Genomic DNA, 17,481 nt, shown 5'->3' on the forward strand with positions numbered 1-17,481 from the left:
CTCTTTTGGTATTTACATTTTATTTTATAATGAAAGTTAGATGGGATCCTAGACTAACTTTGTGAGAATGGAGTCGCGCCCATTCTTGCATCGCGCTAAACTTTTATTTCAAATGGTCATTTGGGACCTGGATTGGACAACCTGGTCTATTGCTTACTCCAAACTAAATTAAATTTATTAAATTGAATATGATGAGTCAAGTGTTTGGAATTGGTTAGTAAGTATGTTGAGTCAATTGAATTGTCTAAGTGTGGAGACTTGATTAATGAATTCGTGTTGTATGTTTAATTACTTTAATTAATTGAGCATGCTAGGTTTGGTACGTTGTAGCTTGTATGTACTCAGCTTTGCTGATTGCGTGCTTTTGTGTGTGTTTTCTTTTGGTCATGGCCTTCGCCTTTCAATGACCCTGTGATGATCCAATCATTACACTTGTATTATTGGGGAGCAGTATGCACAGGTTAGCTTGATGATGTGAAGTTAAGGGATTTGACAAACCCATTGTCAAGGGATTGGTGTGATTGAGAGTATTCGATTCTTGTGTTGAACTTATTTATGCTTTGCTATTTCGTTTATGTTTTGGATTTTTAATATTGGTTTGGTTTTAAATAAGGGCCTTATATGGTTCCAATTTGTAAGCTTTGACTTATTCGTTTTCTAAATTGTGTTATTTTAAATACTTAAGTTTGATTTTTCCGCTGCGATACTTTGATAAAGCCTTAACGTTTTAACACGTGGCGGTAGCACGTCAATGGTTCTCCACTATTTTATTTAAAGTAAGTGGTTTGAAAAAGGGAGAATTATTGGGGTGTTACACCACCGGGTACCGGTTCCGATTCTGGGTACCCACTTATGTATGTAATTGTTAAAATATAATACAAATTATAATTCTTATTTTAGTTAGGTTTATTTTTAGGGTTTAATATTTATATTTTTATATGCATGAAGCTATTTGTATTGACGTTAGCTATTAATATTACTTTTTTTAATTTACAAGTTAGATGCATTCAACATATTTTTATTATTTAAAATTTATTTAGTTTAGCATATATTAGATAACCGGGTACCCAACCGGTTCCGGTTCCAAAAAGTTGAGAATTGGAATTGGTTATAACCGGTCCTGAATTTATTACCCGAAATTGGAACCACTGGGTCCAATTCCGGTTCCGGACCCGCCGGTTCCGGTTCCAATTCCGGGTACCCGAAACTTTTTCTCACCCCTAATATATATGACAATATACTAGGGAACTATAGTCTATAATTTAGCAAGATAATTATCTCCTTTGACCATACAACAAATATATACTATATTTAACTCTTAAATTAGAGGATGATGCTCCTTTCTTTTGCAGGCCTGGACCGACTTGGTATCCCTAGACAAAATGCTTTGATCAACAATAATAAGGTGGTCTAAATTGCATTTAAGGTGATTTGAAAACGGGTCAGGAACAATTTGGGTTGAATTTAGGTCGGGTCAATAACAAGTCGTGTTAATTTCGAGTCGGGTTAGTAACAGATCGGGTTGATTTTTTGGGTTGGGTAAGTAATAGTTCTGGTAAAATTCGGGTCGGGTCAATAACAATTCGGGTTGAATTTGGGTCTAGTCAGTAACAAGTCGGGATGATTTCGAGTCGGGTTTGTAACAGGTTGGATTAAATTCGGGTCGGGTTAGGAATGGGTCTAGCTGAATTCAGGTCAGGTTAGTAACAAGTCGGGTTAAATTCGGGTTTTGACGGGATAAAACGGGTAAGGGTCAATTTCGGTTCAAGTCGGGTTCGGTGCAAGTTAATTAAATTGGTCATTGTAAACCGGTAAATCGGTGAAAGTTGTAAACCGGCAAATTGGTCGTTTAACAGCAAATTGGATGGTTTCACACGCCCAATTAGACTCCCATAGGATATAAAGGACCATGGTAACATTTTGGCAATTTTTATTTCCGTTAAAAAAAAAGTTTTAAAAATTCCAAAATTGAAGGCTAATATCCACGCTTTTTGAGAAGTTTTGAAGGTTTCGAGTCGGTGTCAAAAAGCCTTGAGATTTTAGGGAATACATCTCGGGGTCATATAATGACGTTTGGAACCATATACGATTAATCATAAATGTTCGTGGAGGCTAAGGCTTAATTTAATGAAATAAGTGCAAGTTATAAACCGATAAATAGGCCGTTTAAAGCCAAATTGGAAGGTTGCACCCACCCAATTGGAATCTCGGAATGTATTAGGCACCATGGTAAACATTTCAACAATTTTTATCTCCGGACGAAAAAAGTCAAAAAATTCCAAAATTAAAGGCTAATATCCACGTTTTTTGAGAAATTATGGAGGTTTCGGGGTTCAGTGTAGAAAAGTCTTGATATTTTAGGGGATACATCTCGGGGTCATATAATGTCGTTTGGAACCATATATGATCTTATATGTTGTCATAAATGTTCGTAGTATGCTTGGGTTAATGAAATCCAGGCAAGTAGTAAACCGGTAATTTGGTCGTTTAAAGACAAATTGGATGGTTCCACCAACCCAATTGGACTCCCAGAGGATATTAGGGATCATGGTAAAAATTTCAGCAACTTTTATTTCCGGGCGATAAAAAGTCAAAAAATTCTAATATTGAAGGCTAATATCCACGTTTTTTGAGAAATTTTGGAAGATTCAGGGCCCGGTGTCGAAAAGTATTAAAATTCTATGGGATACATCTCGGGGTCATATAATGCCGTTTGGAGCCATTTATGATCATTATATGTTGTCAAAAATGTTCGTGGTAGGCTTGATTTAATGAAATCGGTGCAAGTTGTAAACCGGTAAATTGGTCGTTTAAAGGCAAATTGGATAGTTCAACCTACCCAATTGGACTCCTAGAGGTTATTAGGGATCATGATAAAAATTTGGGCAATTTTTATTTCCGGGCGAAAAAAGCCAAAATAATTCCAAAATTGAAGCTATATCCACGTTTTTTGAGAAATTTTGGAGGTTTCGGAGCACGGTGTCAAAAAGTCTTGAGAATTTAGGTAATACATCTCAGGGTCATATAATGACTTTTGGAACCGTATATGATCATTATAAGTTGTCATAAACGTTTGTGGTAGACTTGATTTAATGAAATCGATGCAAGTTATAAACCGGTAAATAGGCCGTTTAAAGGCAATTTAGATGGTAGAATCCACCTAATTGGACTCCCGAAGGGTATTAGGTACCATAGTAAACATTTCGGAAATTATTATTTCCGGACGAAAAAAGTCTAAAAAGTCTAAAAATAAAGGCTAATATCCACGCTTTTTGAGATATTTTGGAGATTTCGGGGCTCGGTATCAAAAAGCCTTGAGATTGTAAGGAATACATATCAGGGTCATATAATATCATTTGGAACCATATATGATCATTATTTGTTGTCATAATTGTTCGTGGTAAGCTAGCTTGAGCTAATAAAATCGGTGCAAGTTGTAAACCAGTAAATTGGTCGTTTAAAGGCAAATTGGATGGTTCCACCCACCCAATTGGACTACCGGAGGGTATTAAGGACCATGGTAAACAATTCGGCAATTTTTATTTTCAGGCGAAAAAAAAGTCAAAAATTTCCAAAATTGAAGGTTAATATCCATGTCTTTTGAGAAATTTTGGAGGTTTCAGGGCTTGGTGTCGAAAAGTCTTGAGATTTTGGGGAATAAATATGGGGGCCAAATTAAATAATGCTGTTTGGAACCATATATGGTCATTATATGTTGTCATAGATGTTCGCGGTAGGCTTGAGTTAATGAAATCACTGCAAGTTGTAAATCGGTAAATTGGCCGTTTAAAGGCAAATTGGATATATAGTTCCACCTTCCACCCACCCAATTGGACTCTCAGAGGGTATTAGGGATCATGGTAAACATTTCGGGAATTTTTGTTTCCGGGCAAAAAAAAGTCAAAAAATTCCATAATTGAAGGCTAATATCCACACTTTTCGAGAATTTTTGAAAGTTTCGGGGCCGAGTGTTGAAAAGTCTTGAAATTCTAGGGGATATATCTCGGGGTCATATAATGCCGTTTGGAACAATGTATGATCATTATTTGTTGTCATAAATGTTCGTGGTAGGCTTGATTTAATGATATCGGTGCAAATTTTAAACTGGTAAACTGGTCGTTTAAAGGCAAATTTGATGGTTTCACCCATCCAATTGGACTCTCGGAGGGTATTAGGGACCATGGTAAACGTTTTGTAAATTTTTATTTCTGGGCGAAAAAAAGTCAAAAAATTTTAAAATTGAAGTTTAGTATCCACTCTTTTTGAGAAATTCTGGTGGATTCAGGGCCCGTTGACGAAAAGACTCGAGATTTTTTGGGACACATCCATGGTCATATAATGCCGTTTGGAACCATATATAATTATTATATGTTGTCATAATTGTTCGTGATAGGCTTGAATTAATGAAATCGGTGCAAGTTGTAAACCAGTCAATTGGCCGTTTAAAGGCAAATAGAATGGTTCGACCCACCCAATTGGACTTCTGGAGGGTATTAGGGATCATGGTAAATATTTCGGCAATTTTTATTTTCGGGCGAAAAAAAAGTAAAAAAATTTCAAAATTGAAGGCTAATATCCACGTTTTTTGAGAAATTTTAGAGGTTTCGGTGCCTGGTGTCGAAAAGCCTTTATATTATAGGGGATACATCTCGGGGGTCATATAATGCCATTTGGAACCATATATGATCATTTTATGTTGTCATGAATGTTTTTGATAGACTTGAGTTAATGAAATCGGCGCAAGTTGTACACCGATAAATTGGGCGTTTAAAGGAAATTTGGATGGTTCCACCCACCCAATTGGACTCCTGGAGGGTATTAGGGATCATGGTAAAAATTTCGGCAATTTTTATTTCCGGGCGAAAAAGGCCAAAAAAATTCCAAAATTGAAGGCTTATATCCACGCTTTTTGAGAAATTTTGGAGATTTAGGGGCATAGTGTCGAAAAGCCTTGAGAATTTAGGTAATACATCTCGGGGCCATATAATGTCTTTTGGAACCATATACATGATTATTATTTTAGTTCATATATGTTCGTGATAGGCTTGAATTAATGAATTCGGTGCAAGTTGTAATCTGGTAAATTGACCGTTTAAAGGCAAAATAGGATGGTTCCACCCACCCAATTGGACTCACGGAGGGTATTAGGGACCATGGTAGACATTTCGGCAATTTTTATTTTGGGCTAAAATAAGTTTTAAAAAATTCCATAATTCTAGGCTATATTCACGCTTTTTGAGAAATTTTGGAGGTTTCGGGGCCCGGTGTTGAATATCCTTTAGATTATAGAGGATACTCTCGGGGTCATATCATGTCGTTTGGAACCATATATGATCATTATTTGTTGTAATAAATGTTCGCGGTAGGCTTGAATTAATGGAATCGGTGCAAGTTGTAAACCGGTAAATTGGTCGTTTAAAGGCAAATTGGATGGTTCAACCCACCCAATTGGACTCCCGGAGGATATTAGGGACCATGGTAAACACTTCGGCAATTTTTATATCCGGGCGAAAAAAGTAAAAAAATTCTAAAATTGAAGGCTAATATCCACGCTTTTTGAGAAATTTCGAATGTTTCGGGGCCCGACGTCGAAAAACCTTTAACTTATAGGGGATACATCTCGGTTCCATATAATTCCGTTTGGAACCATATATGATCATTTTATGTTGTCAATAAAGTTTGTGGTAGACTTGAGTTAATGAAATCGGCGCAAGTTTTAAACCGATAAATTGGTCGTTTAAAGGCAAATTGGATGGTTCCACCCATTCTGTTGGACTCCCGGAGGGTATTAGAGACCATGGTAAACATTTCGACAATTTTTATTTCCGGGCAAAAAAAAGTCAAAAAATTCATAAATTGAAGTCTATATCCACGATTTTTGTGAAATTTTGGAGGTTTTGGGTAGAGATGTCAATTCGGGTAAACGGGTCGGGTCTTGGTCGGTAAGAGTGGGTCGGGTCAATTCGGATTAATTCCATAACCTATGCGGGTCAGGTTTGGGTTGGGTCATGCTTTAGTCAGGTAATACTTCTTATCGGGTTTGGGTCGGGTTAGTAACAGGTCGGGTTACATTCAGGTCGGGTGAACAATATGTCTGGTTTAATTCGGGTTTTCATGGGTTAAAACGGTTTAGGGTAATTCTTGGGTTCGAGTCGGGTTCGGTTCAAGTAAATAATTTGCGGATTATAATCAAGTCTGGTTATTTTCGGGTTTGAGTCGGGTTCGGTTCAAGAAAAAAATTTGCGGGTTATAATCAAGCCGGGTCATTTTAAGTTGGGTCATTCTCGGGTTCAAGTCGGGTTTGGTTCAAGTCAACAATTTGCGGGTTATAATCAGGTTGGGTCATTTTCAAGTCGGGTCATTCTCGGATTCAAGTCGTTATGTACAAGTCAATAATTTGCAATCAGGTCGTGTCATTTCCAAGTGAGGTCATATTCGGGTTCAACTAATATAACTATAAATAGATAATTGTCATTTTTATCAAGCTAATTATTTCCTTTGACTATATATAATATATATGACAATATACTAGGGAACTATAGTCTATAATTTAGAAAAATAATTATCTCATTTGATCATACAACAAATGTATACTATATTTAACTCTTAAATTTGAGCTGATGATGCTCCTTTAATTTCTTTTGCTGGCCTGGATTGACTTGGTCTCCCTAGACAAATGCTTTGATCAACAATAATAAGGTGGTCTAACTTGCATCTAAGGTGATTTGAAATCGAGTCAGGAACAATTTGGGTTGAATTTAGGTCGGGTCAATAACAAGTCGTGTTAATTTCTAGTCGAATTAATAACAGATCGGGTTGAATTTTTGGGTCGGGTTAGTAATAGGTTTGGTAAAATTCGGGTCAGGTCAATAACAAGTCGGGTTGAATTTGGGTAAGGTCAATAACAAATCAGGTTGATTTTGGGTCGGTTTTGTAACACGTTGGGTTAAATTCAGGTCGGGTTATGAACGGGTCGGGTTAAATTCAGGTCAAGTTAGTAACAAGTCGGGTTAAATTCGCGTTTTGGCAGGTTAAAACGGGTTTGAATCAATTTCGGTTCAAGTTAGGTTCGGTTCAGGTCAATAATTTACGGGTTACATTCGGGTCGGGTTATCTCCAGGCCAGTTCATGTTCGGGTTCAGGTCTCACATACTCGGGTCAACTCGGGTCTAGGGTTGGTTTCAGGTCAGGTCCATTCAGGTTTGGGTCACTAATTTTTCGGGTTCAAATGAGTCGGTTAATAATCGGGTTTGAGTCGGTATTTCGGGTTGGGTCAAATTTTGACAGTTTTAATTTATACTTCATCCGTTCTGTTAATATTGCAACAAGGAGGAAATTACGCATCCCAAAACACATTTTATATGCTAAATATCTATAATTGTGTAAGAGTAAAAATTATAAAAAGTTGATATTGTGAAAGTTTTATATGAGACGAATCCAACAAGATCCCACTTGACTATATTTTGCTTAACGTATAACTCATATTATATGGTCAAACGAGAATGATGAATAGTGCAAAAAGTCCCATATTAATAGAACGGAGGAATTAGTAGTTTAGATTAACTTGTTAAATGATAATGCATAATGTTATTCATCGTAAACGCATGTTGCACATCCCAAATGTCCATATATACTACCATCTTTGTCCGAAATAATAGTCAGATATAGTGTACGATGTATTTTGTAAGATGTTTGGGGAAAAGTAACATCATTCTCTAAACTGAACTAGTATTAGGTTTTTATTTTTATTTTTTTATATTACTACTAATTATTTAATTTTTTCCCCTATTTGCTATTGTATTTGTATAAGTAATTTATAATGGGTAATGCTATATGTAACCTTAAGGACTGCATATAAACATTTAATATACTTCATTTTTTAATATTAAGTTGGGAATTTATCGACAATTTACGAGTAAATCAGTGTAATAATTGTTTATTTAGGGTCTGTTCTCATTCGTTTATTTTAAATTCAGTTTAACTCAGCTCAGCTCAGTTCAGATCAGTTCAGTCAATGAAAACAGGCCCTTATTGTCTTTTCTTTCCCTTTAATTTAAGTTTCATATTCTCCATAACAATACCAATTGATTGTAGAATTAATTGCTCTGGCGAGTGTGGTAGTGATGGCGGCGATAATTGCATGATGATGATGGTGGTCAGCAGTTGTGACTTGTGAAGTGTTGAAGACCTAGGGGCAATATGGTAATATGCTATATATTGTGAACTGTTGGACTAGTGCGTTGCTGGTTTTGGATTAGAACATGCTTTAACAATAAGAATAATCTTAAACTTTATTTATACTATTATAATGCGTGTAATCATAGAGTAGAACACCTAATTACTTGCTAGCTGCTATTAGCCTATTAGGTAATTTAATCATTTGGCTACTTACGTCACACCCACTATACGATTTATACACGTACTGACATAAACATACACAATGTATACAACTATGATCATTGATATATACAAATCAACATAATACTTCATTCGTTTCAATAAACTTCTTGAATTCAAATAAATATCAATACACACGTGCATGTAATTAAACAAAATAAAATAAAAGAATTTTCAAAATTACATAAAAACTCTAAAAAAAAAACCCTTCTAATCATAGGAATTGCACACTTTATTTTATTTTTTTCTTGCAATTCCATCAATTTTTGGTTTATACAACTAACAACATAACAACCAAATAATTTTATCTAACATTGATATAATCAACATTGTTCTTTTGGTAATTGTGCATGAGGTTGTCCCATTGCAACACCACTTTGTGCATAATTAGCTTGCTCACTAGTTGTGTTTTTTGTATGAGTACTACACGCCCAAAAGCCGTAAGTGATTAGGCCTAAAACTGTGGTAATTATGCACCAAATTGCTGCCCCTAGGAACAAATTCTCTTGGCCAATAAAGCAACTGCCTCCATTGTTTAGAGAGTGATGTTTTACTAGAAATTTGTGGCTGTTGACTACCGCGGTGTATATCAATCCGATAAATGATATAACAAATGCGCACCTGCATTCATAACATCGATAAAAAATTTATATTTTAAAAATCTACAAGACTACCCTAATAACGGGAGTTGATACACATACAATCATTGTATGTGGTCTCTACGTACAATACCATTAGAAATTTGACACATCATAAAAAAGGGAAGAAAACTAAGAGTCAAATATAAATTGAATTTAAATGGAACTTGGACCCATAATTTTAGCCAATAAAAACATAACAAATTGTGATTATATGTAGGGACCACATACAACAATTGTATGTATAGCCTTTGGGTTCTAGTAACTACCTTAATATACGCATAAAATTGCTAATGTAGTACTCCGTAATGTATAATTTCAGGCCATTTAAATTTAGCTGTCACATTTTTAGCATATTTAAGCTACCTATACAATGAGCGATGTGATTATTATATATTAAAGCATAAATGAAATGTAACATACCAGGAAAGAATGAAGAATATCATTGCCAAAATAGCAGCAAATTTTCTGTTAAAATGAACTCCACGACGTCGACAGCAAAAGCATCTGATGCCGAAAGTAATAGTAAGTTGCTCAAACAGAAGAACAAGTGCAGCAACTATACCATAATACAAAGCTGAACTGCTTGGATACGCGCAATACCCATTAAAGCTGGTCACTTCATAACTCTGCTTACAAAAACAACGAAACCAGTTAATTTAAGTGCTTGTTTGATTGACATGTAGTGCATACACAAACACGAAGTAAAACTATATATCATTGAAATTAAAATTTAGAAAATATATTGTTTGGTTGACAAAAACACGAGATCGAAAATTACCTTGACTCGTTTGGTGTAAGCAGTAAAACTGAACACAATAGCGAGTATACCATGAAGAAGGGCTTTTAAAGGTACCCAATAAGTGTATTCTTGTGACATTTTTGAACTATTTTCAATTTTAATTTCTCTCTTTAGAATTTGATTTTGTGATAAGATAGTTTGCAATTGAATTGGATAGAGAAATGAGTTAAAAGGATATTTATATTATGAGTAGCTAGCTTAATTAGATAGCAATAATCTATTTTAGGAAGACTCCTAAGACCAGCCGACACGTTATTATTAGACGACAAAATAGAATTCAAGACTCAACATTATTAATTTATTATTATTAATTAAGTAATACTTTGTATTTAATCAATGCATGTGTCAACTTGGCTAGAAAAAAGTTTATAAAAAATAAATTAATAAATTACTCCTTAAAATAGGAAATGTAAAGTTGGAGTGTTGGACCTTATCCAATGCATAAAATTATTTGTTTTTATAGGCTTTGCGTGTCGTGCTATTTATACGTGTGTACATTTTGAAGCATTCTCTATTGAGTAGTACTGACTACTAAGTAGGATTTAATGGTTTATGGTTTATCTAAAATTCTAAATACATTTGCTACACCAATAAGAGTTGGCTCAAGTGGTAAGGTCTCGAATTCAAGCCTCACCGAATACAGAAAACTCTTGTTGGGAGACTCATCCACCATAAGCTAAGGTGTGCAACGCGAGTCGGATCTGGATGTAATTGGAGGCTTAAAGCTGAGTACTGGTGAACCGGGTGGGCAAAATCAAAAAAAAAAAAAAAATGTTTGCTATTGCAATAATCGATGGAGGAGGCATAAGGGAGAAAAGTCGTCCACTAACACAACGTATGTATAAAGTAAGGTTTCAATATAAAATGTGGAATGCTAAATACCGCCGTCCAAATTTATCGTCACCGCCATCATTTCGAGCAAACTGCCAATTTTGCCCTTACTAAACCCAAACCCATCTTTGACCCTTATTTTTTTTTCTCTCTCCTCAAACACCAACCACACAACCACATATTTGGGGTTTACCGGGAAGAAATTGGCGGCGAGCTCAGGCAGCGGCGGTGGCTTGATCTCAAGCGGTGGAGCGGCGCCGACTTAGACATTGGCGGCGGCGACAGCTACGGCGGAAAGGAGGTAAGTAGTTTCCAATTAGTTTTTTTTATGAAATAAGTGGGTGGTAACCGGAGGTGAAAACCGGTTGCCAACTACCGGCGACCAAATCTGGTTGACCGCACCGGTAATCGATTTTCACCTTCGGTTACCGGTGGTGGGCAACCGGATTTGGTCGCCGGTTACCGGTGGTGGGCAACCGGATTTGGTCGCCGGTTACCGGCCACACCATATTAATTTTGTTTTTAAAAGAAAATTGAGCAAATTTTGAATTAGGCTCCGATTACCGTCCATGGTAACCGGTTTTGGCCTCCGGGTACCGTGGATGGTAACCGGTTTTGACCTCCGGTTGACCATGGTAACCGGAGCCCAAAACCGGTTACTGTGGAGCTCCGATTGATCCTTGATTTTTTTTTCATCAAGCCACCTCGATCACTATCCCTTTTTCGTCAACTTTTGTCGTCGTTGTGGGTGCGGTGTAGAAGGTGGTGGTTGATACGGTTGTGGTTGATGGACTAATGTTATAGAATGAAAATGGGAAAAAAAAAAGTAAGGGCAAGATTGTCAATTTGCTTGAAATGATGGCGGTGGTGATAAATTTGGATGGCGGTATTTAACACCCCCCTATAAAATTAATACTCCTACTTATTGAGTCGACTGCTTAAGGGTATTAAAACAATATTAAGTTTGAAATGCTTGACAAAACACACATCATTTGTGTAATTAATGTTAATTTAACTTAATATTGTATTCTTTTATTTCTTTAATCTAACGCCCGAGGGTGCTCATTAGTTTTTGTCTTATTATGGAGTAATTTAATATTCAATGTTTATAATTTCTGCTGAATTGTGATTGAAGATCATTATGAATTGGAGAAAGTACTTGTTATTTTGGAAATAAGTATTAAAAAGAAGGCTTAACTTGAATTCAAAAAAATTCTTAAAATTAAGGAGTCATCACTAATTTATAAATTTAGAGCATTGCTTTTAACACACCATCTTACTCTTAAATCAATTACTACCTTCGATTTTTATTAGTTATAACTTTGGAATATTTTATATCTCACAAATAATACCCTAAATTTGCAACTAAAAAAAAATAAAAAATAAATAAGAGGTAGTAATTACTTTAGGTCATAATGAATGTTTAACTAACACACCACCTCAAGTAATAGATTTTATGATTCATTTGAGACCCATTTTACCCTAGACCCACTGAATGATCTAGTTAAGTGTTTGAATATTTCAAATCAAACTCAATGGACATGGCCTTGATAAAATTTGATTTCAAGTCACACAAAATAATTAGGATTCAGGTTAGATTGGATTCGATCCATGTCTATCTTTACTTTCAAAACATAGTTTTACTTTATAGGGTAAGGGAACATTAAAGATGTAGTGAAAAAGGAGGTCATGGACTGGCTATGTGATGAGCGAGTCATATGGGCATTATTGGGTGAGGATGGGAATATGGGATGACAATACTTGTGGTGGCGGCTAGAGAAGTGTAGAGAGATCACGAAAAAAAAAATCGGAAGGTGTTGGAGGGAGACATTGATTACATACTTTGATTGAATTTCAAAAGCATAATTAACTCGTATAGATTTATCGAAAAAGTCAGTTAATAGGACTTAAAAAGGTTTTTATAGGCATTGCTCATTATAAATTCTAAAAAACTTGTACTAATATTATTTATATTGGTGCTCATTCCGGAATTTAACAAAATCTAATTGCAATTTTCAATTGCAACTTTAACTTAGTGAAAATGAATAATATTGTATCAGACTGTCATTATATGAGCATTGCTACATGTAGTGGAAAGTTCCCCAATCAAACATAGTAGGACTTTATTACATTAACGAAGACCAATTCTTGTAATCAACTGAATACATTTATAAATCTATTACACAATAACAAATAATCCAACAAATTGATCTGCCATTTTAAAGGCACCCAATAACTAAATTGACCTGCCATTTTAATCCTCTCTGTGTCTTTCTAGAATTATCTAATAAAAAATGTAGTTGATTATTTGCGAGTAATTACACAAATTAGTTTGAGTTAATTGCTATTTATAGAACTCCGGTGGCGGGTAAAGTAAATTAAAATATCATGCTAATCAATGCTTGTGCCAATTTGGGCTATTTGGCTATAAAAAAAATAATTAACGTTTATAAAATCATCTACGAAGTAATAGTTTATGTAATGTTGGACATCAATTTTTACCTAATTCGATTCTCCATTAACTTTGCGTACATATGCTGCTCATAATTGAGTAACTAAAGTTGGATTGAACTAATCTTACTTCAACCAAAAAGGAGGATCTATGTACACATTTAGCACATCAAATTAGATAACAAATAAAATATAGCATGTGACACATATGATACTATGATATACACGACACAATACATTACTATACGTATAAGGCCTTATACTGGCCTTTTTATTATTTTTTTTTTTAAACACGACAACATAAAACATACAAGCAAATGAGCAATCACACTAAAGTGAAATTTGACTTAGGGCCTGTTCTCATACGTTGAAATTCAGTTCAGTTCAGTTCAGTTTAGCTCCTAATTTCCTTCTTTTATAAAATATTCATTTCAGTTCAGTTCAGTTCAGTTCAACTGAGTTCAGTAAATGAGAACATGCCCTTAGTCAAGCAAACATAAAACAAAGTGATGCGGTGGTGCCACGTAGGATTGGGCTGGCTACAATTTTTAATCTTCCCAACGATACAATACAAAGCATTTGTGCGTAGTGGGAGCAGGAAGCAGACTTGTATTACGCGGTTTGTATGTTCGTTGAAACGCTAATCAACTTGTTTTAAAATGGGCCCAATGATCCACTACTAGTATTTATTTTGGGCCTCAAAGCATTTTTTTTTCTTTGGAATTAAAGCAAATTCTTTAACACGGTTTACTTTATATGATGGCCAACTACGCATCATTACAAGAGTTATTATTTTAATTTAAAGTTTTAAGTTATACTTGTAAAGAGTGAAGGATAACTCAAGTGGTTAGAACTTAAAACTTTCCTAATTATATACGAGTAGTTAACACGGACAAAAAAGAAGAAAATGTGATCAATCAAATTTAGATGGCTAGTAAAGTTAAAGTTGGTCAAAAGTGTAAAAAGATAAGTTTTAAACATGATTTAATAGATGTTTCTCATATATAAAAAATACTCCGTAAAAGGTATAGTCAGTGGAAGGCTAAACCTTGTTGCAATTGGAATTTGGAGAAAAAAAAATTATTTGATGAAGAATTTATTTATGCTTTATTCGAATATATACACAAACTTTATTCGTCAATAAGCAGTCAGTTGTTAGCAGTTAGCTGTTCGACAATGCTTAGAATTCGAGTTGTTAGCAGTTAGCTGTTCGACAATTCTTAGAATTCGAGATATGTAGGAAAAAAATGTTGTATGTCATTTGATAAGTAAAGACTGTAAGAGATTTGTTCAACATTCTATTTGATATAACATTTGCTAAACTACAAATATGATAAAAGATGAAATGATCTTTACAGCTTACAACAATTTTACTACCCTTGGATTGATCTTGAGCTATACAGGATACCAACCACTCAGCCAGCATCACATTAATTATCTAAGTTATTCCTTCGGTTGCTGCATCTGAGGTTCTCCCATAGCAACACCATGCTCATGATCAAAAGCGCGGCCTTGGTTATTATTGTTTGTTTTAGCAGCACCACACGCCCAGAAAGCATATGATACCAGACCTACAACGGTGCTAATTATGCACCAATATGCAGCCCCAAGGAACAAATTCTCATTGCCTACTCCACAACTGTCACTGTTTCCTCTGGTATAGGTTTTTGCTAGGAAACTGGTGTTGTTAAGGATCGCTGTATATATCAATCCAATGAACGTTACCAGAAAAGTGAACCTGCAATACATACCAAAATAAGTGTAAAAATCTTGTGCACAACGGACCATGATTAAGTTAAGCTTACAATCCCTTCATCCAGAATTAGTTGTCACGACACAATCCCTCATAACTATGTATTGACAAATAAACTGGCCTTGTAATGAGCTTATAGGTTATAACTTACCAGGAGCCGATGAAGAAGAGTAATGAGCTTATAACAGTGCAACGAGCAGAACAACGTAGTCCACAGCAGCAAAAGCAGTAAGTAGCAGCACTAATAACGATTTGCTCAGCTAGTATAAACAATGCAGCAACTATGCCAAGAGCAGATGATGGACTGCTTGGATATACACATAAGCTATCTTTTTTGGTAACATCTTTAGCCTGCGCAATGCAACTATACACGTAAATTCAACAGCCTAATCATAACTCGTTATCAAGTTTAAAGGTTGTAGTACATTGTTGATCATCTAAAGTCTAACAGAGACAATAATCAACTAGATTATTTGTAATTAGCTACTGATTCTTTGCGATTAAGAATTAACAATATACTCCGTATGTATTAGACTAGTACTAATACATCAAAACTGAGTTGTCAAGTGAAATTTTGTTTTAAAAGATATCAAATTATCAATACTAATAGATTAAAATGCGTTTCTAAGAACGTACGCTCACATAGACTCACCTCACTACGCCACGTCACCTACTCAACTAATCATTACGCCACATCATGCACTTATAAAAAGTTTTTTAAAAAAAAAACTCCACAAGATTTGAACACGCAACCTCTAAATCTAAAATTAAGTGTTTTACCACCAAGCTATGTAATTTTTTATGTAATCTTTTAAATGAGTTATAAATTAAGTGTTTTACCACCAAGCTATGTAATCTTTTATATAATCTTTTAAATGGAGTTACAAATTACAGTGTACGTTAATGATATACCCCATGTAATAACCCGGGATATCGCCCAATTTAAGAAGCCGAAATGGCAAACAAATGGGGACATACGGAATACATACCAATTATGAAATTTATTTTGAATTTCTATTTAAGCAAGTTATTAAGGTGGAAATGTGGATGTTCCTCTTTTTTTTTTAATAGATGTGGATGTTACTCTTAGTTATGAGTAATTACTCACTAATTAGGCATTTAGGCACTTAGACAAGGGGCCCACTATATCATTTACGGATTACTTCATAATAATGTCTTCTTTGATTGATGAAATCAACCCACAAAGGAAATCAACTAAACGACATCGTTTCGACGTCATCGACAAAGATGTCTTCCCCTTAAACAAGGGAAGCTCACATTAATTATATTTTAATCCATACAATTTTTCTAACTATCTTTTCCTTATCAAATCAATTATTTACAAAAATTACGAACACGTGAATCTTGTTTAAATTTACTTATTTATTACCATCCATCTCAATTTATCGGCTTAACAAATTTTGTAGACTATCTTAAACAATAAACTAAACATAATAGTAATCACTGATCATTAATCAACAATAGTTGAAAATATATTGAATATCATGACCAAATCATACTACAGTAAGTATTAATTAAAGAATGTTTGATTCCTTCACAAAATAGGTAAAATACAACATGAAAAACCAAAACAGATTACAAGTATAAAAATTTAGTGTAAATAAAAGTAAGTTGAAATGTAAAAAATACCTTAATCCTTTTGGCAAAAGCAATGAGACTGAAAGTCATAGCAAGAGCACCAAGAAGAAGGGCAATAAAAGGCACCAAAAAATTATGTCTTGCCATCATTATTTAAGTCTACAAATTTCAATCAATCAATTTTTCTGGGTTTAAAAGAATAAGATTGAAGTGAGTAAGAAAAATAGTTGTAAGTGTAAGTAGTAATAATTGGCAATTTGTAGTATGAATGGGTGTTGAGGAGAGAGGAAAAGAGCAAGAAACTTCAAAGTAGGAGTGAATAAGTGAAGGAGAGAGAAATGAGGAACCAAAACTGCCTTTGGAGAATTTTTGGAAGATGCGTGGAGATGAGATAAAAGGGGGTCTGGTAGCTTTTTTTTTTTTTTTTTTTTTTTTTTTTTTCTTTTCAAAATGGGTAAAGGTCAACGTGGGAAGAGAGATTGTGGAATGTTTTAGAAATGGTTTCGTTTTTCAAGATCTAGAAGTACTATTTTGACCGTGTACGGTCTTCAAGAGATGTCTTAAAATATTTACTAAGTATATCTTTATTTATATGTAAAAATTATAAAAATGTGATATAATGAGACGAATTTAACAAGATTACTCATAACTATGTTATTATTTATAGATTAATGGTGATTTATAATCGAAGTTTGACCCCCAAAAAAGCAATGGAATAAAAATAAAGGGACGAAGAGAGCTATGTTAATTAAAGAAGTGGGGTTAAATTTCATAGTATGCTAGCTCAAAGTTGTTAAAATGATAATCAGCTTACAAGCTTATGTGGCATGACAAACTAATTTAACAATTAGCTTACCATTAGAGTTGCTTCAAGATGCTAATTTTTTTAAATAGGTAGTAAGAAAAATAATTACTACCTCCGGTCCAAATTACTCGCAACTTTGGGGTATTATTTGTGAGATATAAAATATTCCAAAGTTGTGATTAATTTGGAACGGAGGTAGTATTAG

At 34.5% G+C, this 17,481-nt stretch overlaps 2 protein-coding genes across 2 annotated transcripts; both read right to left on the reverse strand.

Annotated features, from left to right (window-relative positions):
• Window positions 1-8,467: 8,467 nt before the first annotated feature.
• LOC145630176 (uncharacterized) lies at window positions 8,468-9,971 on the reverse strand. Its single transcript, XM_081682429.1, has 3 exons — window positions 9,817-9,971; window positions 9,459-9,664; window positions 8,468-9,018 (listed from the first exon to the last, which is right to left on the reverse strand). Exons 1-3 carry the CDS (start codon window positions 9,913-9,915, stop codon window positions 8,721-8,723), a joined length of 603 nt encoding a protein of 200 aa, XP_081538555.1. The 5' UTR covers window positions 9,916-9,971; the 3' UTR covers window positions 8,468-8,720.
• Window positions 9,972-14,354: 4,383 nt separating this feature from the next.
• On the reverse strand, window positions 14,355-16,855 carry LOC145630177 (uncharacterized). The gene is made up of 3 exons (XM_081682430.1): window positions 16,523-16,855; window positions 15,024-15,223; window positions 14,355-14,857 (listed from the first exon to the last, which is right to left on the reverse strand). Exons 1-3 carry the CDS (start codon window positions 16,619-16,621, stop codon window positions 14,563-14,565), a joined length of 594 nt encoding a protein of 197 aa, XP_081538556.1. The 5' UTR covers window positions 16,622-16,855; the 3' UTR covers window positions 14,355-14,562.
• Window positions 16,856-17,481: the final 626 nt, after the last annotated feature.

Source organism: Chenopodium album, chromosome 5 (genome assembly GCF_948465745.1).
Source record: "Chenopodium album chromosome 5, dcCheAlbu1.1, whole genome shotgun sequence".
NCBI lineage: Eukaryota > Viridiplantae > Streptophyta > Magnoliopsida > Caryophyllales > Amaranthaceae > Chenopodium > Chenopodium album.